This window comes from Colletotrichum fructicola (genome assembly GCF_000319635.2).
Source record: "Colletotrichum fructicola Nara gc5 chromosome Unknown KSG_Nara_v1_contig04, whole genome shotgun sequence".
NCBI classification, from domain to species: domain Eukaryota; kingdom Fungi; phylum Ascomycota; class Sordariomycetes; order Glomerellales; family Glomerellaceae; genus Colletotrichum; species Colletotrichum fructicola.
Genome location: NW_027094054.1, coordinates 4,852,491 through 4,879,889, shown reverse-complemented (window position 1 = coordinate 4,879,889; position 27,399 = coordinate 4,852,491). Strand labels below are relative to the sequence as shown.

The window sequence follows — 27,399 nt, the reverse complement described above, 5'->3', positions numbered from 1 at the left end:
GAACATGGCCCTCCTAGATCAATCTTCAAGGGGCTCTCATGGCTTCGATGGCTTCGACGGCTTCCAAATGGATCCGTCCCGTCAAATGACAATGGCTTTCTGCCTCCTATCTCCCGCTGGCCCTACCACAGATCCCGCCGGGTCGCCATGGCCCTAATAATAACTAGTACCCCCCCCCCCCCCCCCCCCCCCCCCTCGAGGCCCGAGCCCGCCGTCCCGAAGATAGCGGGACAGACATGCTATTTCGCCCTTTCATCTGAAGTTGCAACCTCAGGGTCTTATCTCAGCGTCATGATTCCCAGGGCTTGGGTGTGAACGGCCCTGGCACGTAACGACTGGGACAGAAACTTCATCCTTTTCCGGACATAACCTTCTTCGCTTGTGGCAGTTCCGTCAGCCGGCTGAGACCGAGTCTCAAATGTTTAATTACACAAGGCCGCAAGGCTGGCTTGATGTTTACATCTTCTTAGCTCACTAGCAGTTTTCGGTACCGACTTGATGGCTCACGTCTTCAAAGAATGCGCATCGCCTTTCATCTCGTACTTCGAAGATACACAAAAGACACGTCCTCCTTTCAGTGGAATTCCTCAACATCACGGGTTAAATTTCCATCCGCATAGCTCACAACGCCGTCGGAGGCCAAAAATAGAGCTCTTAGCTTCAACGTCCATTGCCCGCAGAGCTTGCATCTAGAACATAGACGCATCTGCACTTTGCCTTATCGCCTGTTCCTCATTCATGATTACAGAGGACCACTGGGACATCGCCTTGTTGAGAAAATGCCACAGCCCTAACGTGATGATCATCCCACGGAATTCGAACAGTAGAATAGGGAAAACCAGATATTCCGAGCCCCCACGCGACGCCTTTCCCCTGCAGGCCGCAGCGAGCAGGCAAGCAGAGACCAGATTCCACGAGCCGGAAGCCCGGCTCACGCCTGCCGCCCACAACACCCGCTGTGCCGCTGCGACAAGATCGCGCGCATCCTTTCAGCTGCTTCGCTCTCGGGAAATGTGGATCATGTTCCAGTTCTAGACCCGATATCGACAGGAACATCTGCATATGCCGCGTCCAGGTTCCTGTCAACAAAGAGAAAGGAAAAAAGTATCCCGAGCAAGAAGATACGTCAAACGGGGTATTGGCTTGCATTGGTCTCTTCGATAGTTTCTCATCGGCCGTCGCAGAAGTCCATCCTTCAGCTTGTTCTCGCGTCCCCAATCCGGCCCGTTGTTGGATGTTCGAACGCAGGGCGGAGCCGCAAGAGCCCCAGTGTGTGTCCCTCACCAACCAGGCCCTGTTTACATCTCCACATCGAATCGAGCAACAAGACGCGTCTTGAGGGGAACCTGTCCGCTCACCACTCACAAAGCCGAACAGTCCAGCCCACCCAGCGCCGATCGAGTCTAGACCATTGTGAATCCTTTTGCTTCCCGAACGGCATTCTCAGGCACGCATGCTTCTTGCGTCATGTATCCAGGCCTCGAATATTCCTGATCAACTTCGATCGGCCCCCTTTTTTTCGCCACGGGGAGAGGCTGAACCCGATTGGGATGAAAATGGAGATGCTGCCTTGCCGGTGGAGTCCAAGAAGGGTTCCGTGGATTACGCCTCGCACACTACGTGGTGAACAAGAAGCCCTACATACAACCCTCTGCCTCCCACATTGCCGTCAAAGTCGTCCGAACTGGTGTTCAATTCATGATTGATGTGGATTAGCTGGGGATTGCCCCCTTCGGTGCGTGCTTCTGAAAACGGACGTGGAAAGGGGCGACCTTTGAGCCGTGAGTGGGATCCGTGGCCGCGCGTTCCTGGCTAAGGGGTTAATTCGTACCGCTGGCCGCGTGCGTTTGGCAGCGGTGCCCAGTAAAAAGATTTTTAAGCTCGGTGGTACTCGACGCTCTGTCTGCGTCCCTTCAGCTGCCTCTCGACACTCTAGAGCTACTTGGGAACGACACTAAGGGGGTATTTAGAGTTTTCCCCTTCTCGGCTGCTCTATTTCGTGGACTAGTGGGTGACTAGTCGGCGTTTTCGTTCGTAACGGCGTGACGTTCTGGAGAGCCTAGTAAGGATTGGGGGCTGAGAGGTCGTGGAAAATGCCGCGTTCGGATCAACGTGATGGATTCTTAGCCGCGTGGGAGGCCGGAGGCCGGTGATCCGCATATGAAGTGCTGGCTTGGTTGCTGTGCTCAGACGATGAGTGACGGGTAACGGCAAAGGTGGTGATTGGTTGAGGAAGTATTGGAGTAACGTCTGTTGGTTTGATGATGGTGCTCGCTTAAGGCTATGGGATCTTCACGATGGACCGAGTTGTTGGCCGCGACTTGACTTGACTTGATATTCTTTGTACCACTCCATGGCTAACATTAATTGTTGCTACTATCTCATGATGCCTGTGCATGATACGCGTGACACTAAGATAGCTTTCCGTCTATTGAAAATCTCGAGCACAACCAGGTTTTCAGCATTTGTAACTCAGTAACCATTCAGACTACCTCATCGGTAGATCAGGAGGGGTCCTTAATAATTCAACCATGACACGAATACACGTGGGCAAGAAACCACAATCTAAATGACCGAGGAGTCTTTGAAGAGTAGAAAAGGGAACCGTTCGTTAGGTCATTTGCTGAGGTCATCCTATTTGGGAAATGTACTTCGTTTACTTGTCAAGAGAAGATACCTCCAAGTTGTCTTCCGCAATATGTTCTCCTTTCTGGTGTGTATCACAAGTTTTCAAGTGTTTTAGTTACTTCAGATAGATCTCATGTTACAGGGATAACGAATTTCTTGCTTATATCTAGTATTTAACAAGAGAGAATTATTAGAGAAATACCAACGATCGAAAATACAACAGTACTAAGTTGCAAACAAATTATTCCGGGCTTGTCCCATTCATTCGATTATTATCGATAACTTGAAAGGTTTCAATGAATTAGTAGGTAACAAGCTCAAGATCTGATTTTCTTCTCAAATTTAATCCCTTGCCTGCGTTCAGCTGTCATGAATGACTCTGTGCTGCGGAGAGCGGTGAGAGCTTTTAACGGAAACACTTTGATTGCACATACCGTATGCTACGGTAACGATGGATCCCTGATTATGCACGAAGCCGACTCTGGACAAGGCGGGATCCTGTGTTGGGTTCTAGTCACGCGTCACACGGGGTGACAGGAATCGTCTGGTGAGCCCGAAACGTTACGCCAATTGCCACAATGATACACAACGACGTATGGGAAGTCCACCATCTACCAGCAGTAAGATCCGAGAGGGCAATGTAATGTTCGTGCATAAAAGTATTTAGCTTTTCAGGATTTTGTCATCAATATGTTACTGGAATGTCTATGGCCGTTTGTGATTTAAAAAAGCTTTTGAGCCTGTAGTATGATGTATCTGAAAGTTCTCTACTGTGAATACTAGAAGAGGATTGGTTCGTAAACTCACCATCATCTTCTCGAACATGATTCACATTATTGACAATGGACCCAGGAACAACTGTGGTTTCTTTTAACTCTGCATCATTTTGAATCATTCATGATCACATCAGACCTGATCGAATGACAGTCGTGCTACGGCGAATCACAGTCAGTATCAATCTGATGAGCAATACAATCGTATTGGTTTCGATGTTCCACTGTGCGTGCGATGGCATTTTGCCATCGAGACCTCTAGGCTGTTTTGCAAGTAGACCCTCCACGCGCGCATGATATCGTACGGCAATTGCCACCAACGGGGTGGCAATTCACAGGCTCTAATATCTAGAAGTCCCTTCATATGTAGCTTCAATGATGCAATCTTCAGTGTTCACGGTAAGCTTGTGCATCAAGCTTATCAAAATGCCTTAGTCGTCTGGCGCGAATGACCCTGGTTGAAAAAGTAGCGTCAAGCGGTATTGGGTATTGCGTAGTCTCATCGATTGAAAACTTCATGTGTTTTCTTTCCTTAACTGTGCCTCCTTTTCTGCTTTTGTAACAGCATCCGATGCATAGAACTCTGCGTCCTTGGAAAAAGCAGAACCGTCCACTCCGTTGGTTTCTTCCTCAGGAGGAGGAAAACCAGGTTTGTCTTTGGCGGCTTTTGCGAGTAAATCCGACGCGTAAAATGAATCTACAGCTGACTCTGGTTCTTCTACCATAGGACTACCCAATCGAACTTGATCTTTCTCCTGGGTTAGAGACCTCACATCTCGTCGATCCGCGATCGCGCCATCCTGCGCGTGAAGTTAGCTTTTAGAGCAAATGGTAGCAGCTTCTGACACTGCCTGACGTCGAGCAGAGCGACTCACTTTTGAACCTTCTCTGCTGGCTTTGAAGAATGAGAAAGTCAGGACACAGGCAAGGACGATTATTAAGATCGTGCAGCCCCGTGAGCGACGCGTCCGGGTCACAGCGTAACTTGACCCTGAGGACTGCGCGCGACCGTTCTCTTTCATCGTCGATGCTTTCATTCGAATCAATTGTTGATGGGTGATGAGAGGCAGGGAAAAGATATGCTGCGCCGCAACACTGGGCTGCGCCCGCTTAAGACGTAGATATCGCTGGCGGTGTCGGAAAGACGTTAAAGCAGGGCGCACGCAGACCTGGGTCTTGCTCCGAGAAGATTCAACGAAAGAAGAAAGCCGCGCGAGGAACCCCCGTTATGAGGGGTTGGTGGTTGCCGCCCGTTGCTCAAATTCTGGCTTTGGATAGGCGCCAAGCTCGGCTCTCACAGGATATTGTCCCAACCTGCTACCAACAACAAATTGCGGTCGCGTGCCCATAGGCTGTTGAAGATGGCGCTATGCCGAGTTCTTCTTGAAGCGGAGTCTCTTTGTCTCTTTCTGGACTTTCAGACCAGGGCCCTTGCCTCGTCACTTGAGAACCAACAGCGGTTTTCCAATGGGCCCCGGAAGAGTTGACCTGGTTGCCGTGAAGACAAAAGTGTGTTGGAACTGTTGACGCCTGCATTAAGATGAGCGACCTTCCCGGCCAGTTGACGGTGTGGTATTGCAGGACGCCATGTCTCTCCCGCTCATTTTGCATGCATCCTGAAGCCGCGGTATTCTTTCTTAACATATTTTTCTCTGCTCTCTTCTCTCCCCCAAAGCCCATGATCCTGGATTCGTGATGGCCACAACACCCACCGTGGTCACGGCCAACGGTCGGCCGACTGTGTACTCCCCGCTGCCGACCCCCTGGCCGATGAAATCCGATTGTGCTTCGAGAACGTATCGCCAATCTGACGAAGGCCCAATTCTCGCATGGGATCCGTACTTTGGAATGAACATAGACTCTGGAGCAGCGACGTGTTTTCCAGAGGCGGTGACTTCCTGGTGGTTTCAGACTGTGAGCCAGGCGACATCCATTGCCTTGGGTCCGACGTTCGAGTGCCCCCAACTGTACACGGCTGCACAAACACTACTGGAAGCTGGAGGGGTACAGCACGTTTTCTGCTGTCCGTCGTACGTGCACAACTACCGATTCTCTTGAGAGAAATGCGGCTGATGTCCCGAGGCAGAGATTATTCGTTCAACGTGCCGCAACCGAATAGACCCGTCTTCCCATCTCAGTGTCTGTCGATGGCTACACCTGGACAAACGATTACATACGTATCCCTTACAATAGGAACAAACGGCGCGATAGCCAAAAGGACCACAAGCGTAGTTAATTCGGCTGAAGTCACTATCTGGGCAGTACCAGTCAACGGATACAACTTCCCAGCGAGCTCGACGAGCGTAAGCAATACAGGCGCGACTGTACCCCCAATTGCGACGGCAACTTCAGAGATACCAGGCTCTACGACCACGGAACAAGTAAGAGGAGCAACAGGGGGAAGTAATGAATCATCCGGACGGCCTCTTTCGACGACGGTAGGGGCCTCAGTTGGTGCTGTGGTTGCTGTGCTTGTTCTTGTTGGTGGCGTATTCATGTGGTGGAGGCGGCGAGGGAGATCGAGGACTGTCAACGAGTTAGAAGGACAGCCGTATGTGAAACCTCCATCATCCTACGGTCGGAAATTCGAGCTACCAGCGGAAGTGATTCCGGAACACAAGCATGAGCTATCCAGCGACGGTATTAACATACAGAGAACTATCCACGAGATGCCGGCGAACCGTGAGAGAGGTTAAACAACAATAACTTATTAGCCAGAAACCATATTTGAGTATTTGATGCCCACAAATTAATCAGAAAGTTTTCTTGAGTAGCCTGATCAGAAGTCAAGTGATCAAAACTGCGTTTCCGAGCATCCTAATAGGCCGATTCGTGGTGGAAAAAGATCTCGTCTCATTTCGTGCCAGAGGCGAGAAGGGACCTTTTACCCAAGTGCAAAAATAAAAACTTCGATGCGTACATCAGATTGCCAAACAATCAAAGAGAGCATACATGTATTTAGGCACAGAAATAAGCTTAATTAGACGATTGGCATGACCAGGTAGCACTTACCCACTTGGCGAGAAAGTCATTCTTGTAGTACTATAATTTGAGGTAATGAACATGGCAACCGCCGTCAGTTCATTCTGCGGCCCCAAATAGCGAGATATGCTCGTCTATTAACCACTAGGCCAGGTAGCTTGTCATTTGTCCGGGTATCCCAACTTTGAGATGACGCAAAAAAGTTTGAGCCCACAATTCTTCCTAAATGTCACCTAACGGATGAAGCCGTTAGGGAGCTTGACGACTGCAGTATCCAACAGCTGCTTTCGTCGACACCGAGGAAGCTCAAGTGGCTGGAAATTAGCGCCGGGACAGGAGCTATGTCTCGGACGTTTTGTACCAGTGGGAGAATGTCTCGGCTGTCACCACCTTAGAGCCAATTCCATAACCACTGAACACTGATTACGTGGACAGAGGATGACGAATCCTTCCCAGACGAAAACGTCAAATCAAAACAAACCTCGAGATGCGTGATACTGGCTGACGAGATGAGTCTGCTGCGGCGAAAAGATGCCGGGAGCCTGTATCAACCTTGGGATGGAATGTCCCGTCAATCGCGATATCTTGGTCTGGTCTGAAATATCCTCAGACTGGCCTGCAAACCCCACAACGTTCAAATCGCTCGTGGGTCGCACTGAGCAAGGGGTGAGGCTGCCGGTCAAAATAGTGCTTGGGCAGTCCCTTGGCATTTCTACGTCATCGGACTGCACGTTGGAACTTTTGGTGCTCAAAATGTTGGTGGAAGATACGGGTGCTGTTTCGGTGCTTTCTGACGGCGCAAAGCCAATTGCGTGTTGTCTCCACCGCGCGAAATGCCGGTATGATTCGTTGACGGAAACGGCCAAGCCCAAGGTCCAGAGCCACGAAGCCTTGATAGGAACATTCCGGAGAACCGCACTACTCTTTGGCATTCAAGCATGGTAATGCTGATCCGTGTGTCAGTTTCTCTAGCTCGACTATATGGAAGCGCCGAGCGCCTGAAACTCAAATGTGTTCGTTCAATAGTTGTCTCATTCAGCCGCTGGCGTCGAGAAGGCACATAAGCCTCCACGTTCCTGGAACGTTTATCTTCAGCACACACCTTTACTTCTGCTGCCAAGTGATTTGTCTGTTCTCCTTGTTTTCTTTGACGCATTTTTTCTTGCGATACCTCTATAATGCCTCTTCTCAAAGCTCAATGGGTGCCTCTGAAGATCGCGATATTTGTTGCGGTGTCACTCATCGTATCCGCATGGTGGATCTTGCCACACCGGGCATGGATAGTGAGTATTTCAAGAGCAAGCAATATCACGCACCGTTTAGATCGGCAGTTGACAAAGAACCTTTCCAGCCCTTGGCAGCTGAGCCTGCACAATATGGAGTTTCAGATCCAGTACTTTCAGCGCCAATTGATATACTTGCGGAGGACACACCGTTGTCAGACGACGATCAAGAGCCAATATTTTCAAGCCCAGTCGATATAGACTTAGAAAACACATCACTTCCAGAAGACGACATTGAGCCCGAAATCTCAGCATCAGTCAATACGACCGCAGGGGATAGACCGCTTGTTGTGTACGCCTATTCTGAGTCTGACAACGCCCGAGCAAACCTGAGGTTCTTCATTACAAAGGGGCTTCACAATGCGGCCGACTTCGTGTTCATATTCAACGGAGATTCAGGGGCGGCGAGAATGGTTCCTCGCAAGCCTAACGTCACGATTGTGAAGCGGGACAACACATGCTTCGACTTGGGTGCCATTGGAGAAGTCCTTCGAAAGAATAATCTGTGGAAGAGGTACAAGCGCTTTATCACGATGAATGCAAGCATTAGGGGCCCTTTCTTGCCCTGGTGGAGCAAATTATGCTGGACGGACTTATATCTTGGCAAAATCACAGAGACAACGAAGGTAAGCACTTATGATGCTCATTCTCTTTCCTAACCACAACTTACTAAAAGGGCGATGCTACTAGCTGGTTGGTATGACGGTGAATTGCCAACCCAGAATGCATGTCCAGTCCATGATCCTCGCAACAGATGATGTGGGCATGGGTATTCTACTCGACCCTGCCTTCGCGCTTTCTGCATCACAAGATGATGAGTTCGGTTCAAAAGACAACCCGGTTGGGCTTAGCGGGTGTTATGGAGACTGGAACGCCGCTGTCCATGCTGAAATCGGGACGACAGGTCTTATTATGAAATCTGGCTACAAAGTCGATGCAATGATGACAGCTGCACATACAGTCATTGGTGGAGTCGAGGCGTACTGTGAAGCTACACAAGCTGGAGATGTTCTATTTGACAAGGAGTACTTTGGAATGAATGTCCATCCCTACGAGACAGTTTTCATCAAGGCGAACCGAGATGTCGACCCATGGGTGTTGGATTCTATGACGGAGTGGCATTTGAAAATGAATACCCGCAGTTCCGATGGTTGCGGGATATGAGTATATTCGAAGGATGCACCGGATCGGAAGAAACATTGTCAAATAGGATAAGGACGGTACACCTGAACATCATGTAGACTGGAAAGTATTGGATTATCGAGCGTTACTAAGCCAATCTGTATTTCTCGCCAAAACATACGATTGTTTGAGTCCCTTGACCTGACCAAATATATCTCGCTGCCAAAAATTGTCCAAATGTATAGTTCCGGATGAAGTGGCTCACTCAAATGGATCTGAAAATTATAGGGGGATTTCTTCCTTGCGTCTCTTCATAAAGATCCTGAAAGTCGGGTCAACCTCCTCTGCGAAACCAAATTTCCGGATGTTGTGCTCGGTCCCGTCTTCTAGGCGCATGTCGTACTTCAGAAGAAGATGAGAAATAATGACTTTGGCCTCGCTGGCGGCGAAGAAACGACCGGGGCATCCATGTTCGCCATGCCCGAACCCAAGATGGTTCACACTTGTGGTCACCAGCTGACTCGCTGCTCCTTGCTCAGTAGCGCGCATGCGGAAAAAGCGGTAGCCGTCGAAAACATCCGGGTTCTCGTAGACACTCGGATCTCGCATTCGATCGGTCGAAACAGCGACTTTGTGGCCCTTTGGGACCTTGGTGCCGTCGGAGAGAGTAATGTTGACCAATGCTTGCCGGAACATGGAAGCTAGAATAGTGGTCAGTTGGTGTCAAGCTGACCTAGTCTTGAGCGGAGGACTTACCGATCTGATTCGGCTTCAGGCGTTGGCTTTCGTTGAGGACACTGTCAAGGAGCTTCATGTTGTACAACGAAGTCTTCTTCCAGCCACCTTCGGAAATAGCAGCCACGATCTCCTCTCGCAAGGGCTGTATCAGCTCAGGGTGACGAATGATATCAATCAAGGTCTGCGTGATGAGATCAGAGGTAGTTCCAATCGACACCACAGCAAGCATCAACTGCGATGCACCAAAGTTGTATCGATCTCCACCTGCCAACTCCTCGAACCAGTGAATGGCGTCTTCGTGCTCCGCTTCGCCGCCCTTGGCGTGCCGCGCCTGGATCTCAGCAGCGACAAGATCCCATGCTTCCTTGACTTGAGCTTGCAGGTTCTTGCACTCAGGGATGAATTTAACAGCCAGGGGCTTCAGAATCGTGGGCCAAAGCCGGAGTTTTCGCATTCCTTGAATGCTGTTGTCTCCGTAATTGACGATCAAATCTAACCATCGCTCGTTGTTGCTAAGGTTCGGACCCGCAAAAATGCGACCAGACATTTTGGAAATGAGGCGAATGATGAGGTTTCCAAGAGCGACAGGCTGCCATTCTAGAGAAAAGTGTTAGCATGTTTGCTTAGTTGGAGGCGCTTTGGTATTGCCTATAGAATACCTTCGCTATCGCCAAGAGATGCGTGAAGTGTCGAAGCACATTCTTCGGAGAGCGGCTGCGTGATCTTGGCTAAAGACAACCCTGATATTAGCGATATTTCTATCAAAGATTTGTGGTAGGCTGCTCACTTAGAGACTTTGTCATCTTGAATTTGACCACGTTCTGGAGTGGTTTCGTTGGCAAAGCCCCCTCCATGAAGGGTTCAAAGCCGGCGTAATGGGCTTGAAATAACTGCGCCACGTGTGAAGTCAGAACATGTTGAAGTTCTCCCGTCCAAAATGCACCAAGTCCCTTGAAGCAAAACGCACCTCAATGATGGGCTCATCAATGCCGAACCTGGGATCATTGCGAATTTCTTCGCCATGCTCGGGGCGCAGAATGATAAAGGTTCCCATATCAGTGTGAACGCGGAAAGGCACGGGTCCAAATTTCGCTCGAGCTGATGCAAGAAGCTCCCGCCCAGCTATGGCAAATTCGAAGACCGAACGAGAAGCCGTGAGTTCATAGAACTTCTTGGGATTGATGATCGGAAGCTTGCTTGCGCCATTGAAAAGAAAGAAGGAAGGAATTGTCACAATAAGAGTGATGGCTAAGAGGGCAGCCAATAATGACGTGTTGTCGCCATCATAGATCGATGGCTGACCCCAAATGGTAGAGGTATTATGCAGGTGGTCCATCGCTTGTATGTTGCTTGTTTTGCAGTAGATCGAAGTTGCGAGTTTGGAGCCATGATAGCATGAGGAACTGTTTGGGTTTAAATCAGAAACTGACAAAGACAGAAACTCATAAACTCGTCTGTCTCCATGAACTGCCGTAGTTCCAGAAACACTACGCTCAAGGTTGTGAGGCGGACATTCGCACTCTGCCAAGAATGGACTGACGGAGACGGACTTTCAGAATGGATCGTAGCGTATGTATCCATGCAGTGTATATGCAAGCGATTGGCTGGCGTCGTCAATGACTTAGCATCAAGTTATCTAAGGACCAATCATGGTGCCAGGGTTTCTAACAACATGACATAGGGGGGAGACACGATACTCCACAAACCGGTGGGATAGCGTCCGACGAGAAGTAGCCGGCCTTCACCAGAGTCCGTCCCACGACAGCCAAGTGCTTTATGTCCGAGAGAAAGTATTCTAGGAAGTCTATTGAAGCGGAGTTGAGAAGTCTTTAGTTCATCTCTGCACTGGTTATTGCCAACAATCGGCCTCATCTCGGACCCGACCTGATGATGTCGGCAGACCTTGATATCTAGAAAAGCATCTACCCACTCTATTCCTTCCATTTTTCAATCACAAACTCAGCTAGGTCCACCGAAAATTTAAAAAGGAGAAGACCAAGGCCCTGGTGTCTCTGATGAGACGTCGCGAGCGATGCTAGCGACTAGCGCAGACCACCAGCAATGATCTCATGAGGTGACACTGGATCGAGGTAATGACAGTCGTATTGGGCAATCTCAAAAACAGACTCATAAAGAACTTTGTAATGACCGAAATGATTGAGTAGTCACACTGAAACAACACTGGCAGTCATGTTCGCCATGATTGATTTCCTTGTGCTCATCAACGAAGGCAGCAGGAGAGCTTTAAAGAACAGACCAGCCCAGTCAAGGCGCCTTATTCGCACCTAGAGAAAAGGAATGAACTTTCGACTCTGAATAGTTTGAAGTTGAAGGATAAAACCATACCTTTCTTAGACCCAGGACCTCCACGGCACCCGGTGATCTTGTTGCATCCACGGCTCGGATTAGGATTCGGACCAGAACCACCGCCTACCGGTCTGCAGTTTTCGTAACTAGCACCACGTCGGCTACAAGGTGTACTGCCCTTCTTGAGGGCAGGATTCCCGATGTTCTTGTTCTGCGGGGACGCAAGGGGAACGGCGGTGATCATCAGGGCCGAGGTGGCGACGATGGTAAAGACGGCGAACTTCATGCTGAAATGGTTCCGCAGACGAGGATATAAAGCAGGTTGACGTGACGTGAAAAAAGAGATATCTAGCTTGGTCGATGTATTGAATACTGTGAAGTCAAATAATTCATCCTCTGAAATTGGCGCGGCAGCCGTCCTTCTTATAGGCGACAAAGACACAAGAGAAACATCTGTTCAGCTACTTCAATCTGCAATTCTCGAAGAGCATGCTCTTCCGAGTCGAGTACCATTACCTAGAGGTATATTGACTCGTTGAAAGACTGCGAAATCGCGAAGGTCTCGGGTCTCATTGCTTGCAAGTTGCCCCAATATATTAAAACGGTGACGCGAATAACAAACGCGTCACTTCAGAAGAACCGACAGGCACAGAGTGGAAAACAAGAAGTCCGGTCATTCATACGAGTGTCTCGGAGACCTGATGCACCAATAGTATAGAAGATAGCCCTGTAGGGCTCACATGATGACCTGCTTACTTTGCGGCGTGTCAGAAGCATCCCGTTTGGCCAAGGCTGTGGTGTATAGTAATAGCTGTCGACTTTTGAAGGCAACTAACACATCGTAAACGGAGAAGAGAGTTTGAACTTTGTTAATCAGTGACCACATACAGAACAATGCCCAGAATAATTCCGGATTTGAAGACCCGGCGGAGTTCCATGGCCATCTCAGAAGATGTGATGCGCAACATACCATTGCGGACGGACCCTTCCGATTGACATCAAAACTCTTCATTATGAGAAGCAGTATCAGTATATAAAGAGTCAATACAGCAGAGGTCGGCTTTCAAGTTCGTCTTCAAGCACCATCTGCGTACGCGATTTTTGTTAGTTTTGATGTACAACACCATGTCTTACGACGCACAAGATGGAGTTCCATCGCCTTGGATGTAAGTTCATCAGAAAACAAGGCTAGGTTGAGTCGACGAATGTTTGTGAATTTATCGGAAGGACTCTCTCGGCTCTCGAGATAGGTATGTGTATGTGTTTCTCGACCTTGCAGGGCGTTCTCCGAGAGGCTCGTGCGACGTCCTAGCATACGAGCATCGCGGACTAGTAAGTTTCCCGGGATTCTCATCTGGCATTTCGTCCCGAACTTTGATCTCGTTTCGTTCTTGGTGTTCATCCAAGCTTCTCATCGTGTTGCCTGTAGCCGGCCTGAGAAAATAAGCTTCCTCGATCGTACGATGAAGTACCAGAATATTGAGACCGACTCGGAATGAATTTAATTGACAGGCGCTTATCGAGAGATATAATGCATTCTATGCGGTTCATGAATTACTTTAAACGCTTATAAGTCGATTGCTTGGTTTATCATGTTAGATTGGATGCGTGGAAAAGTCTGCGACACAGGTTCGGCCATGCTTCCGCTACTGGCGACTGAGGCTCGCCCTACCTTTAACGGGCATTATATCTCGGGATGGATACAAAAGATCTAAGCTTTTAGATGCAGCCAAGGAAGAAAACCCGATGAAGGACCCCTTTATGTAAAGCTTCCGACATAGACGCTCCATCCTAAGTTCGGACCGCTGGGAGCGTTTGGACTCATGGAATGTCCTGGCATGGCCGTTTCGAACCCCTTTCAAGGAGATCCGTAGAGCTTTGTTGTCCAATCACATTTCAGTAAAGTATCTCTTTCAAGGGTCTTTATCGTCCGGTGACCATCTGAAGGGAGGTCGGCGACCTTCTAGAAGTCTGTCATAACTTTATTGGGGAGAAAGGTAGCTTCAAACGGCTGCATATTGCCCCACCGGGCTTCTAGAACACCATTAAAACTATCAGAACCCCACTCACAAGGGGACCCGATCACTCTCGGACATCAAACAACATCGCCCGGGCGGGCACATTCGTAGTACCGCGACTCAGCCTGGCAGCTAACGAAGCCAAATACTTTGAGCGCCGTTGATCCGATACACACATCACATGCTTGTCGATGACCACAACGTATCGAGACTCCAACAAACAGGAGGTACTACTGGACTCATTTTCAAGTGAGACGAGATGCTACTCTCAGAGAAATGGTTTAGTGAGTGAGGGCATGTTAGGTGGGGATGACTGGGTTGATGTTGTAAGTATGGATACCGATATCATAGTGATTAGATGTGGTTTAGATATTTGCTAGACCTCAGATACCCCAGTACGTTGTTGCTCTCCCCAATGAAGGCTCAGGATGGTTGTGTGGGTTTTCCTGGTTCCATCCGCCCTTTGGTTGTCTGCTCTATTACCAATTCTTGACTTCCATGCTCTGTCCAGTTGTCCATTTCATGATCTGTTGTGTGACTTGATAATGGATGCATGTCCTCCATCACTTGCCGTTCAGAGGTTCTCGTACCAAACGCACTCTTCCTTTGGTCTCCACCGCGCTTGTAAGGCCCGCTAGAGCCTCCTGCCGTCATGATACCCAAATCACTTCCCGTGGCCGGTTTACTTTGTTGAACATTACCATGCAGTGCCAAATTGAGTATTGGTTTCAAAGACGGCAGACACGCTAGGGGGAGTAAGTATCCGGATGGTTATTAGAACGGGGGTCATGAAATTGACATACCGGAGACAGTGCCAATGTTGACTTCGATGCCAGTCCACATCATCTCTTCGGTTAGTAACCACGTAGTGTCAGGGTCGGCAAAGTCAATTGCAAGTACATAGTGCAGCCGGATGAACGACACTGCAGTGACGCTGTGGATGCAAAGTTTGGTATCAGCAGTAGCTCGAAAATGAGTGCGCCAGCTCTGGCCATAACTCTGAGATGGGGGATCCTACAATATGCCAAGAGTGAAGATTCCCACCAGAGCCATTTTTTGTGGTTTGCGAAGTTGCAGACTCCAAATGCCTGGTACTGGCAGTAGCAGGAGGAGGACGTCGGTAATTATGTTTGGTATTGCGTTTGCGATGAAGAACGTCTTGACGTTGACGCCGCATTCGTAATCAGACGGCGAGAGATTGGCATTCGCATCGAATCGGAGCCAGAAGGCCGACACTGGAACGCACTGAAAGGTCGATACCAAAAGCTGCAAGCCGTTAGCCGACTGAAAATAGAAGAGCCTGCGATGGCTCTTGTCAAGGGGTGGGCTTACCACTGCTATTCCCCAAGCACAAGTGATACCCAGCAAAATATAAATGGCAAGCCGCGATTCTCGTCGGGCGCTGAAAATCCGCCAGTAAAAAGCGAGTATTGCCGCTTTGACAAGAACAATACTGATCGTATACAGATACTCGGCGATGAAAAGACCCGTGAAGTAGACCCTTAGGCCGTTTGGCGTAGCCCAAACGTGTTTTCCAAAGCCGCCATTTATGGTCACTGCGTTACTGTTAGTTGGAAAGTCCAGGGTATTCCGTCAGACATCGCGGTGTCAAAGGTGTGACTGACTGTAGCACGTAACGTCGAACATAAAAGCTGCTGAAAATATCTGGTAGGAAAAGCTTGTTAGTCCCTGGCCATATTGACGATAGCGGCTTGTCCGGGAGATGGGTGAAATCTTACCAAAGACACGATTATGATCCAGTCATCCCACCAAATTTTGTTTCCCACAAGCTTCCGCGCTGTAACGCGCAGCGCAACGGTGGCTGCTCCAAGAACCCATGTGATGACGAACCCAGACACCAGCGACGGGACCTTGGTTTCGGTGAGGTCGAGTCCATCGGGCGGCTCTGAGAGCGACATCTCTGGCTTGACCCTCCTGCTAGGAAAATAACGATAAAACGTGTTTTCTTGGAGCACGGATTTAGGGGATATCCAAGCGCGGAGGTGTATATATGGGCATTGGAGCCTGGCTACATGCTTTGATCGTGCCCCTGGAAGATCGCGAGTCATACACGACGATTGCCGATTTTTTGCTGGAAACGGCACCACTTGTTCAGAGCCGAGTGCAACACTATGTCGCGCTTATGCCATTTTTAAGGTAGAACTCCCCGACATCCGGGGTACAAGCTTCCATTTGTCAAGGGTGGTTTGAGTGGGATCGAACCCGTCTCCTGGTCGGGTGACTTCGGCGTAACAGTTCAATCACAATTCTCGTCTCAGCGTCGTTAGCGATCAGCCCAACTCCACTTGTGTTGTCGCTCGTACCTTGCTGGAGTCGTCCGGAAGGACTTTTGTTACCCCGACTGGCAGTAGATTAGGTATTACAGATCCGATATGAATTACGGCTAGATCAATCAATCCTCCGAAGTACAAGTTCCTGTAGTCAGCTTGCGAGTCCTAAAATGAAAGCTGCAAAGGACCATCGCTGGCCGATTCTTTTGTGAATCCTGCTTATATCTATGCCATTTTTTTGACTACCTTGTTGTGAAGTTAACCTCCATGATAAGTTGAAAAGGAGTTACCATGTGAAATCCATACACGTTAATCCCTATTTGTTTCTGAGTTAACAAGAGATCAGCCTGTAAAGCATAGCAATTGCAGCTCTTAAAGCTACTGAGTCTAGACTATTTAACGTTCAAGTCTGAAATGTGCCATCTTCAGTTGAACTGCTCTTGGAGCTAACCAGGCGGTGCTCACAAGGCTTTGTCTTCGGGTCGACGTTCTGTAAATTGTGACTAATCAGCATTTATGGCACCTCCGACATCAGTTTACTTCTCATGCGGACCAGGCAGGGGAATGGGCATAGGCCTGGTTTTTCACCATCGAATTTACAGTGAATAACAGGTTCAGCATCCACTTTCTTTGACTTCAATGTGTTTTAGAGTTGATATTTGCTGGCCAATCATGGCGCAACGCCGCGAGTATTTATCTGAAGCTGAGGTGTACCTTGACGTGCTCTAGAAATGGATCATAGAGTCTGACTGACTCTGCCTGTTCAACCATGACCTCTTTAATCACCCACATATTCTTGTACTCTTCGGCATTTCACTTTGCCTTAACAGCTGCAGCCACACTTTGGGCACGCATTCTTGGACCATCCGCAAGGATCTCCCATACCGCAATCAGAACCCGCAACACATGTCTTCCAGGGGCCCGAGCCGTCGCCGAGCGCTGTCCAGCACCACCAACCGGCACCATTCTCGCCGCACTGCTTCCAGCAGTATCCTCCATCGCAACCCTTCTGGTTCTTGGCACAGGCCAGGGTGCCAACTCCGCCGGCATTGGAGCCGGGTCGAGCAAGGCTTGGATGATCGGAGCAAAGTCGAACGAGGGCCGGGTCCGAGCCTTCGGGCAGCTCGAAAACACCCAGAGAGCCGCAGATGGCAGCAGCATCCGCGCCGGACTCGAGGTCGGCCCAAGTCATGTTGGCAGCGGCGGACCGGACAGCCAGGTCGACGCCATCGCGGGCAGAGAGACTTTGCGACTGTGAGACGCCGGCAACACCAGCCTCGACAGCGAGGAAGGCTCCAAGGGAGACAAGAGCAGAAAGTTGGAACTTCATTGTGTTGAGTATAAGTTGGTATTATGGGACCAAAGTTTGAACAATTTTTGAGTCGTGTTGTGGCCGTTTTGGTGTCTTCTGATCAGGTTACTGAGGCTTCTGAGCTGATTTGCTTTGAGAATGTTTGCAAAAAAGGGGATGACTCTACGCCCTCTTTATAGTCGAGTTATCAACAATCTGTGTCGCCGCTGCACCACGAAGAAGGCATCGCATCACGTGCTCCTAAAGAGTCCTCGTTCATAACGTCGCTTAAAGACCTGCATCTCGTCTTATACCAAGACCTGAAAGGATCGTTATTGCTCCCCATCATCCCCAGATCTTCAAGGATCGACCCGAGCCGCTTTCGCCCGGGTAGTGTGGCATGACAGGGGCTTCGACACGCAGGTACAGGGGTTCTTTCGTGGAATCGTGGAAAGGCGGACTCAAACTGGTCCAGGGATCTGTCACGAAAAAAACGAAGTAAGTATGATCAGCCTACACTACTCTCATGGTGCATAATTGCCCACTGAAAGTGGCAAAAGGAAATATATCGCCTCTGCCCGCTCTCTTGTCCCGCCCGCTCTTCCATTCTTCTAAGTAAAAGAAGACAAATCTGTTCTCACTGCTCGAACATCGCAGGCCGCCGAGATGTCCGGTAGTATCTTCACCAGCATGGGCTCATAGCTGAGTGCTTTGGCTATGTACTACTAGTTAGCGATAGCTCAGATACCTATGTGGAGACAATGCATCTTTACCCAGGCGCCCGAATAAGTGGGGAGAAGGCACAGCGCGGTCAATCGGCACCATAGACTTTCCACAACATCGCCAGAGTAAATACGAGCTGACTGCATTTCGATCGTCGGTCTGTGCTGCTTTGCCGGACGGGTGCATTAGAAGAGTTACAATTTGAATCATAATAAACTAGGCTTTACTTGGCGCACCAATGGTTTGCTTCTACGGATCCTAAATTCTCACTGCTTGATTTGCTTAGGGTCTGGGCAAGAGTCTAAGGAATAGTCTGACTAAAACAACAAGACAATTTGACAAAGATGATAGTCATTAGACATGCACTTGTCAGCATCCAGTAGCTGGCCATGCGTAAGAGACGTCAGTTAAGAGATATTGGTTCCTCCTTGCGCGATTTTGTCCTCGGCTACAAGCCACCTTCTTAATGCAGCCAGTCTTGGCACATGAACAAAAGCGCCCGGCATTAGCGAGCAATTTCAGACTTCACGAAACACGTAGGAAAAAAAGTGGTCTGTCAAGAGAGTAGACTATCGGGCGTTTAGATGATTGATGAGCACAGAAATTACTCAGTAAGCATCGTATGCTATTACCCGCTGATATCCCGGCTGTTAGCTACACACCTCTCGTCGACGCGGCCATATGATATCCTGTTCTTACGGGCGCGGAGTAAGACAAACGGAGATGGCTAATCTTGTCGAATGAGTGGAAGAAAATGTAGATCATTGGGTGGTTTTACTGCGAGTGCTCATTATCTTCATACCTTACTACTAAGCCTGTCCTCTCGCCCTCACTGGCTTATCTACGACAAATCGACCGGAATCTCAAATTTTCGAATGAGTACGATCGCGTGAGGTGGCTTTGGGTTGGACATATGACCTCCTGACAGGAGCGTCAATGACGACGGGAGAGACCTTGTGGCTGCACTCACTCGCTGACATGTTGCTCAGCCGTTTACTATGAAAGAATCTGCAAGGAATAGTCTTTCTTCATACCAAGGGAGATCTAGCTCGTATGTAACAGCTCGGAACTTATCAAGTGGTCCTTTAGTGAGAATTACTACCAAAGTTCAATGCCTCTGTGGAAAACGCTTCACAGAGTAAGACATGTTTTCTTTTCTGCTTATTTCTTTTCGGATGTCCACGGTAACGGACGCGTCGAGTAAATCCATCGCAAAAGGTTCATGACCAGAACACGTTGTATGGACAATTTTCACGTGCGAGAACATCTCGTTGTATGGTTGAGATTGTGTCACCAGGCGCCGGGCAGGTCCCTTGAAAATAGAGCCCCTTCTTTTCTGATAGCGAAGCCGAGCGGCTCAATGGCCAACTCATTTTGAAAAGGTACAGTGGGTGAAACTGTGACAGATTCCTTCTTACGTCGACCCCAACTTCCATTCACATATTGAGTGTGGCTTTGCAAATCCTTCAACTTGGGGGCTGTCAACCCATGCAAAGGACAGTCACGTGGGTCGTGCTTACGCTGTTTACTGCAACAGCAGGTTTGCTGCCAGCATTTCGTCAACCCCGCCAGGATCGCTCAAACAAAAACGACATTCGACGGCTCGATTGATATCTTAGCCAACTCGTTGAGCGTCAGAATGATTCGCGACTCCCAGACACAGTCCGCTTTCGTTAGCTGTCTGCCGCGCGAGGTTCGCGATGCTGTCTATTTCCAATTGTGGCGCTCATGCGGTCTTCGCCAGCATATTCTATGGCATGGCGCCGCGGAGGAAAAGCACTTCTGTCGATGGTCGTGCACTACGGAGTACCAGGTCGAGGACGAACTACAACGCGACATTGAGACGATGAGAGACCAGCTCGGAGTCTCGCTGGACCAGGAGATAGTGCGAGACCGGCATGACAATGCGCCACGGTACTGCAGACGACTACAGTCTCCTTGGATGAATCATTGGCTCTGTGGCGAGCGCGCATTCGAAAAGCACGGTATTTCAGCTATCCGTGGATCCAGCACCACGACACTCGTCTGCTGGAAAACAGAAAGAAAGACTACGCCCCATCGACCGTGGGAAACCGCATATATTCCCATGCTATTGTCGTGCAAGGTCATGTAGGTGGCGGCGGCCCGTTTATCAGATGACTCCTGGTCATACCTGAATACTTACAACTTCAGCTCTACTGAGTGCCTTCAATCCATGTACGAGTCAACAACGTTCATATTCACCGATCTACCGACAGTCCAGATGTTCTTTGGCGCCTGCGCCATACACCCGGCGATGAAGACGACTAAGACGGGGGTAACGCCCCCGGCGTTCTTCAAACATGCCCGAAGCTTGGAACTGTCTCTGAGTCCGGACTTCCCGGCGCTGCTGATGTGTGCTAACTACGACCTCCCTGGCATCCCTCGTCGCCACGACGTCTACGACTTCCACTGGCTGCGGTTCGACAAGTTCAAGAATTTACAAAACGTATACATATGGATTGCAGCGCGATCCCTCACTTGCGGCATTGAAGCTAACAGTAGCTTCTGCGGCATCAAGGAGTTCGACGTCCAGGGGTTGAAAGACATGTTATCCTTATTCAAGACTATCGAATCCGTCACGTTGAGTACACCGCTGAGCCAAAGGATCGGTCCTCAAGAGGGCTATGTGGATATTAGTGCAGCGCCCGGTGTGCGACTTTACAAACGGGGCTCGGGAGACAAGTTTCATCCATTTCTGACATTGATAGAGCTGGATTGCGTATTTGATGGGCTCATTTATACCCACCTCACAGAGTGAGTGTTGCCCTTTCTCTTCCCAATCCCACATATGTACTCACGAGGAATGTTTCAGAGAAGTTCAACTTGCACGCAGAGATGGCACTTATGAAGTCATGAAGGATGTATGATCGTGGCTGCACTGTAGCTTCCCGAGGGCAAACTGCAGCTTGATTGATTCGTTGCGCAGAGAAGCGCCGAACCGAACTAGGGTTTTTGGATAAAGACCCAAAAGACGCTAAATTCGGCCAAGCAAACAAAGTTAGGATAGTTGCATCCATCAACGAATGATCCATAATGCGGAATAAGCGCAGTTGAGCAAGACTGTTTTACCGGCCTCGGGACTATCGCTTACATGTAACGGGAACAACAATGGACTGTGGTATTTCATGCCGCATTTCTAAATAGCCTTTGAAAACGTACTCTTGGGGGCCTTGAAGAAATTGTGACCTTGGAGCCTGTTAGGCCGGCGCTTAATAGACATTGAAGTCGCGCAGAGGAAAATGAGATATCTCCCTCAGACTCCGATTCAATTACGCGCTTGGCTTCCCATGCAACCAAAATCAATTCGAAAGAGCAGGCGACATGCGGACCGTTTTCCAGGCTGCCACTGAACAGGGCTGATTGGCCGTTGTGACGGCTGGAGTTCTTGGCAATTAAAATCGGTAAGCTGACACTCAATTAGACATGGGGACCAGCTGCGTCTGAGTCTGCCTCGGACAAGCCTACAATGCAATTGGCCAGGCCTTCCCGCGCCGCCTTCAGGAATATGCGAACCCCTGGATGAGTGCGATCCTATTTTGGTTTGCGGCGCGCAAAGCATTCAGGATGCTGCTGCTACAGGGCGCAGTTCCTGAGCAACAACCAAAAGAGACATATTCTTGATCAGTGGGTTATTCAACTGCATCTGCGCTTCTAGAGGGAACGCATTCGGCCGAGATCTTACATCCCCACGAGGCCAAGGTAACATCAACTTGATCCGTTCCTCTAGGCTTCGGGCGATAATTGACAGGCAAGGATGAAGACCCGCTCGTGAACAAAATTAGAATGTAGGAATAGTTCGAGGTGGCTCAACTTCTTTGCGGTCTATCATGACCTAGCATGGTCTGTTAATATATGGATATATAAAGACAACTCTCGATAGCTGTCTTTGGATACTCTCACTAAGAGCACAAGCTATTGTACTTGAAACCATTCATCATTTCCCACTTCTCCTTTTGTTCGGGCTTCCGTACTGCGTCATTGCGAAAAGATGAGGGCATTCGCGTATTTGCCATTACTCGGAAGTCTGCTGTTTGCCACCACCAGCGCTCTCCAGACATCTGAAATATCTCGCAGAGATGAGAAATTGGATCAGTTTTACAACGCCATGGCCGAGGATGGCACATGCGTCATCTACATTGACAAAATCGTCAAGAATGACGGCCTGACCCCTTGTAGGACGTTTTGCAAGGAAAAGGGCCAGCCAGAAGACAGAGTCGGGGTGAGTGATTTTCCCTCAAGGGTTTAAGGAATGATCTGGCCTTGCGAATTTCGCTAATCATATCAATGAAATATAGTGCCACTCTGACCATATTCCTAACGGAGAAGGGCCGTATCCTCGAGATCCTGACGGTTACGAATGGTTCCCGGGCGACTGCTTCTGTGCCGAAGAGATTGACCCAGTCGCCGAGGCCTTCATCACTCCAGTCATCGAGGGCCTGGCCAAGCTTGACGAGATCATCTGCGGTGTCTTCGTTCAGGCCGTTGTCGAGAGCATCAACATCGGTTTCGCCCTTGTCCCGGGCGCCGGCCAGGCCGCAGCCTCAACACGGGCAGCGACGAAGGCGGCCGTCGAGGGCGCCAAGTCGTTCGCGGAGAACTCGCTGAACCCGACCGACTTCTTCGACGGCTGGGTCAAGAAGAGCTGCGGCATCGACAAGATCGAGCTCGACTATTACAGCACCTTCAACTCGCTGGTCAACGCGCCCGATTCAGTCGGGACCAGCACGGGTTGCAAGCGGAAGAAGAAGGGCGACTGTAAGACGCTCGATTCCAAGCCGGACCCGAAGACAACCAAGAAGGACGATGCGCCGAAGACTACGAAGAAGGAAGAGCCTCCAACTACGAAGGATGCCGGTCCGACAACAACCGCTGGGCCAGATGGAGGCCTTACGACCAGCGACAAGCCGCAAGCTACAACGACCAGCACCAGCAGTGCGAACCCCAGCGAGACGGCGGTTACCTGCGAGTCGTGCCGCTCGTCGAAGGCGAAGAACGCAGCGCGCAACGTCCGATGGGGATCCATGTTTGTGCCGCGGGCGGCTGGCGACTCTTGCATCCTGGACAGCCCCAAGAGGGAGAGTGGCTGCACCGCCTCCGGCCTCCAGGCCCGTGACGGCCTTTTATCGGAGAGGGCGTTGACCAAGGACGATCCGAAGGTTAATGTTGCTGGCATGACATTCTTTATTGACTGTGGCAAACATAAGCCGTGTGCGGACGCGATGACGGATAGTAATATTGACAAGTACTATTATCTCGAGGGCGATGCTAAATGCGGCGGAGATCTGAAGTTTGGTACTAAGAAAGACGTCGGCGACACGAAGAAATTACAGAGTATGTTTTGCCCCCTCTTGTAGTTCTTCGGTTTCGTGTTGGTGTGTAGCTAACATTTAAGCTTAGACGACCACGTGTACGAAAAGCAGACGCTAGCCAGGTTCTTCGAGTGGCTCGGAGACGGAGATTTGACTCCTATCGGTATGTCCATGAAGCCACAGTCTTCCTGGGTCGCAGAAGTTCTCTTGGATGAGAACAACCCTCGAAACCACAAGCTGCAATCACGTAATACACCCCTCGGCATCCCGGCGGGAGGGGCGCCGCTTGATGATGTCCTTGCCTACGCCATTGCACGATCCGATCCCCTATCTGAGCGTAATGGGGGCATGCCGCTGGGCCAGACGACCAAGAACTTTGCTCTCGTAGAGGCAGAAGTCAACGAACACAAGGGAACTTTTTTCGGTGAAGGCCAGCCGACTGGTCTCACAAGTAGCCACCCAAGCGCGGCTAACCTGAACAGAAACTGGATCAGAAGTGTAAGTGATACTACCTTTACCGGATATGAATAACAATTGACTTCGCGTGTGTCTTTCAGCATGCCGGCGTTTTCCACTACCTCGGATACGCTCATACCCAACCCAGCACCAAGGAGAACGTCTGGAACAAGTGGATGCGCGTCTCAAACTGGATAGACTTGGTCCTCAACGAGTTCGACCAGACCTACACCTGGGGATCACAACCTGATGAGCCAACCCGCAATGGGGGTGGCAACCCATCGCTGCGGTCCTTCTACGCCTACTGGATCGACACATATCTCGGCGGCATCGAAGGAAGAGCACAGATCTGGGCCGTCGAAGCTCAGACAGAGTTTAAGCTTAAGTATGGCAGCGACAATACCAACGCTGCAAAGCAGTGGGTTGATAAGGCCTTCGGAACCAACGGCTTCGCGACACGAGCGAAGATGGCGTTTCCCCGGCAGCCTGCTGGTGCTGCATCTACGTACGGGGCCTACGGGAACGCCGCCATGACCTTGGACAGGGACGGCAACACGGTGACGAACATTGGCGCCCCAGCGCTGCTGTGACACAGTGCTCGTGGTTTAATGGATATGCGTATGTAGAGGCGTAGGCGTTGCTTTTACTTGTCTTTGTTTGCAATGGGCGGCGTTGTGCTACTTCAGCTAGCATATGATTTCTGAATACGATCTTGTGTTTGTTTCCGTAATACATGATTTTTGGTTCCCATCAATGTTCTTGTCCATCAGCTAGGCCCCCTCATGTTGCTCGACTTGCTGGATGGTCCCTCCAGCCTCGGCCTCTCGTCGCCACTTCTCCAAGTCGCTGTAGATCCTCCCGTTCTCAACATATGAATCGTAGAAATACTCGACGAAGCTCATGTAACTCCACAGCCTATCACCCAAACACTTGCCCGTGTATCGCGCAATATCATAATCGGGACCCCCAAGCCCCTCGGCCGCGACCTCGGGCCTCATACCGAAAGACACGGTAAGAAAAGCGCCACCCCCCGGCTCTGCTGCGCCAGGGTTGTCAATGATGATGATTTGGTATTCCCACAACTCGCTGAAATTCGGAGGAATAAAGAAGTCGGCCGTGCCGGAGGCGTTTCGCATAGCGACCTCGGCGCGATGGTGCGCAACGCATCGCGCCACGCGATCTGCTTCAGGCAAGACGGCGGGAAGCGGGAAGCCGTGGATATCGATGCGATTTGGCGCTTCGCGTCTGTCGCGGCCCCGGCGCGTCTTTTCCTCAATTTTCTTTGCTATTCCTTTGATGTACTCGCGGTCGCCGGCCGCGGGCGTGGTCTCGTAGATCTGGATGGACCACTTAGGTCGATTGGAAGCGTCTGGCGGCGTCTGGGTATCGGGGTCCGTTTCTATCATTTCCCACGCCGCGTAGCAGGGCTTGCCGTCATGGCTTGGGGCCTCTTCCACGATGGTGCGGGGGTAGACCTTTTTGCCCATGATGCTTTTGTACAAAAAAAAAAAATGCTCAGTGCTTGGGTGAGGCAATGCGAGAAGAAGGTGATCGAGAAAATCAGGATGTCGCTCGCTTATGTGCTTTGGCAGAAGAGCGTAAGGGACACTGTGTAAGCTGACTAAAGCTTGCGAGATCGACGGTCTAGGTTGGTTGAATGAATAGGTAGACTTAATGATAATTGTGTGGGTAGAACTAGATGCTGGGTTGATGATGTAGATGTATGAATAGAGCCAGGAAGAAAGGATGGTGAGAATGTTCAGGGTACTGGTGACTTTTTATTTTGCTCATCGCCATTGGATTACTATTTTTGGTTCTTTGTATCTTGTATTCAGCACAGCACTGGAGCCTAAACCGATTTGCTTGGCTGCTCCACCCCTACCTCTCCTGCTGCTCACCATGTTCATCCCAAATTCACTTTAAAGATCACTTCACCGTTTCAAATCATTTCAAAATTTCTAATTCGAATTGCTAGGGGAGCCAATTTCATTGTACGAGATGGCGACTAGCCCACAAAATACATCCCCATTCCCCATTTTCTCAGTTTTGGTTATGCTCTGGGACATCGAATATGACTCTGACGGAGACATTTACGAGGGCCAGGATGGACTGGGCTAGAGAAAACTCTATGGCGAATCCATGGGGCAAGTGAAAAGGCCGATGGACCAAATACTGTGTAAAAGCAATCCATAATCACTGTACTGTAACATAGAAGTCGTATCTCAGCAACCCGCGTCCCTGTAGCCACCAGCTCCTCCGTTGTTGCCTGAAAGTAGACACCGGTTAGCACGAGTTACGAATAATAGTCTCGCATGCATCGATCCATGAGATCTTGAAGTTCTGGTGGTAATCGGCCCCAGGGCCAACAGGGTGCCAGTAGACCTTCTTGTCTCCTGCCTTCATTGTCTTACCAGCTGCAGACAATCTGCAGCCATTTGAAGACCATCCGTCTTGCTGGCCATCATGCACGTTGTACTGGCTGTGCTTGTCGTGGCAGATTCTCTCGCCCAGGGCTGGCGCAGGCGGAGCTTTTTCCGGCTTCTCAACCTTCCATGCGAATGAACTTGCCGCAGCCAACATCGACGGAAGCATCATAGAACACGCGGTCGCCCGCCGAGCCGACCCGTGACTTTGTCCAGCCCCCGAACTCGTCGGTGGTAAGGCGGAAACGCAGATTGGCTGCCCCCAAACCGCATCCTCCGAGGCATCCATCCTATCAGGCCATGTAATCAATACTTCAGGGTTTGCTGTGCCTCGTTTCGCGCCGAACGAAACCACTAAATTCTGCTATCAAGAGATGAACTTTTGTATATGGGATCATGAGACCCAAAATCTGCGCCGCACCGGATAAGAATGTATTCAATCTTTTTCGTTCCCTTGGGGCAAGGGAATTGGCGCTCGTATAGCCCAAGGCCAAGACAAGTGGGCAATTCTGTTGATAGCCACAACCTGCTCGACAAATCTGATGGCATGAGTCTTCCAGATGATCAGAAATAATCATGTGTACTGTGTACCATGCGTCTGGAATTTTCACGGTTTTTTCGTTTATAAGAAACGTCAGTTTCCTTCATCTCAAATCGCGGCTTAACCACTGGAATCATACAGAACCACACTATACCTTCAGCTGTCAACTATCTCAGAGAAAAGTATTCTGTATAACCTTTTGAGCTCTCTTGACAATTCTTATCGTCTTCGCAACGCGCCTACTTCAGGTCACGGTTCTTGCCCTCCATGCGTTGTCTTTCGTTGAAGCTGCCACCAAAGTCAGTTGGACTCTTCACAAGTCTTGCTGCAAGTCGTTGTGTTCTCATTCTCACATACCCTTAATTCCCTGAATCAGTATTCACTGATCATTGGCTTCCGGAGTTATGGACTTCAAGGAATAAGCTAACTATTCAATAGACAGGAAGGTGAAGGATACCGACGAAAACGGCAAAAAAATACCCAAAGACGAATT

The 27,399-nt window shown here is 49.9% G+C and overlaps 10 protein-coding genes across 10 annotated transcripts; 4 read left to right on the top strand and 6 right to left on the bottom strand.

Annotated features, from left to right (window-relative positions):
• Positions 1-3,916: 3,916 nt before the first annotated feature.
• CGGC5_v008174 (uncharacterized protein) lies at positions 3,917-4,423 on the bottom strand (the record flags this gene model as incomplete). The annotated part of the gene is made up of 2 exons (XM_066151979.1): positions 3,917-4,201; positions 4,277-4,423. 2 exons carry the CDS (start codon positions 4,421-4,423, stop codon positions 3,917-3,919), a joined length of 432 nt encoding a protein of 143 aa, XP_066008834.1.
• Positions 4,424-5,096: 673 nt separating this feature from the next.
• CGGC5_v008173 (uncharacterized protein) lies at positions 5,097-5,786 on the top strand (the record flags this gene model as incomplete). The annotated part of the gene is made up of 3 exons (XM_066151978.1): positions 5,097-5,431; positions 5,488-5,704; positions 5,754-5,786. 3 exons carry the CDS (start codon positions 5,097-5,099, stop codon positions 5,784-5,786), a joined length of 585 nt encoding a protein of 194 aa, XP_066008835.1.
• Positions 5,787-7,561: 1,775 nt separating this feature from the next.
• Positions 7,562-8,830, top strand: CGGC5_v008172 (uncharacterized protein; the record flags this gene model as incomplete). Its single annotated transcript, XM_066151977.1, has 3 exons — positions 7,562-7,666; positions 7,735-8,292; positions 8,357-8,830. 3 exons carry the CDS (start codon positions 7,562-7,564, stop codon positions 8,828-8,830), a joined length of 1,137 nt encoding a protein of 378 aa, XP_066008872.1.
• A 240-nt stretch (positions 8,831-9,070) lies between these two features.
• TRI1-1 (Cytochrome P450 monooxygenase TRI1) lies at positions 9,071-10,862 on the bottom strand (the record flags this gene model as incomplete). The annotated part of the gene is made up of 4 exons (XM_032024257.1): positions 9,071-9,489; positions 9,545-10,123; positions 10,314-10,416; positions 10,494-10,862. 4 exons carry the CDS (start codon positions 10,860-10,862, stop codon positions 9,071-9,073), a joined length of 1,470 nt encoding a protein of 489 aa, XP_031891703.1.
• A 929-nt stretch (positions 10,863-11,791) lies between these two features.
• RALF (Rapid alkalinization factor) lies at positions 11,792-12,119 on the bottom strand (the record flags this gene model as incomplete). Its single annotated transcript, XM_032024246.1, has 2 exons — positions 11,792-11,811; positions 11,873-12,119. The coding sequence occupies 2 exons, from the start codon at positions 12,117-12,119 to the stop codon at positions 11,792-11,794; spliced, it is 267 nt and encodes an 88-aa protein (XP_031891698.1).
• A 2,518-nt stretch (positions 12,120-14,637) lies between these two features.
• On the bottom strand, positions 14,638-15,770 carry CGGC5_v008169 (Satratoxin biosynthesis SC1 cluster protein 4; the record flags this gene model as incomplete). The annotated part of the gene is made up of 5 exons (XM_032024235.2): positions 14,638-14,785; positions 14,870-15,117; positions 15,184-15,407; positions 15,477-15,516; positions 15,591-15,770. The coding sequence occupies 5 exons, from the start codon at positions 15,768-15,770 to the stop codon at positions 14,638-14,640; spliced, it is 840 nt and encodes a 279-aa protein (XP_031891697.2).
• A 1,195-nt stretch (positions 15,771-16,965) lies between these two features.
• CGGC5_v008168 (uncharacterized protein) lies at positions 16,966-17,472 on the bottom strand (the record flags this gene model as incomplete). The annotated part of the gene is made up of 1 exon (XM_032024224.1): positions 16,966-17,472. One exon carries the CDS (start codon positions 17,470-17,472, stop codon positions 16,966-16,968), a length of 507 nt encoding a protein of 168 aa, XP_031891696.1.
• A 2,323-nt stretch (positions 17,473-19,795) lies between these two features.
• CGGC5_v008167 (uncharacterized protein) lies at positions 19,796-21,044 on the top strand (the record flags this gene model as incomplete). The annotated part of the gene is made up of 3 exons (XM_032024213.1): positions 19,796-20,265; positions 20,329-20,931; positions 20,990-21,044. 3 exons carry the CDS (start codon positions 19,796-19,798, stop codon positions 21,042-21,044), a joined length of 1,128 nt encoding a protein of 375 aa, XP_031891695.1.
• A 1,238-nt stretch (positions 21,045-22,282) lies between these two features.
• On the top strand, positions 22,283-24,532 carry CGGC5_v008166 (uncharacterized protein; the record flags this gene model as incomplete). Its single annotated transcript, XM_032024202.2, has 4 exons — positions 22,283-22,396; positions 22,473-23,508; positions 23,575-23,984; positions 24,044-24,532. The coding sequence occupies 4 exons, from the start codon at positions 22,283-22,285 to the stop codon at positions 24,530-24,532; spliced, it is 2,049 nt and encodes a 682-aa protein (XP_031891702.2).
• A 180-nt stretch (positions 24,533-24,712) lies between these two features.
• CGGC5_v008165 (uncharacterized protein) lies at positions 24,713-25,429 on the bottom strand (the record flags this gene model as incomplete). The annotated part of the gene is made up of 1 exon (XM_032024191.1): positions 24,713-25,429. The coding sequence occupies one exon, from the start codon at positions 25,427-25,429 to the stop codon at positions 24,713-24,715; it is 717 nt and encodes a 238-aa protein (XP_031891701.1).
• Between the last annotated feature and the right edge of the window lie 1,970 nt (positions 25,430-27,399).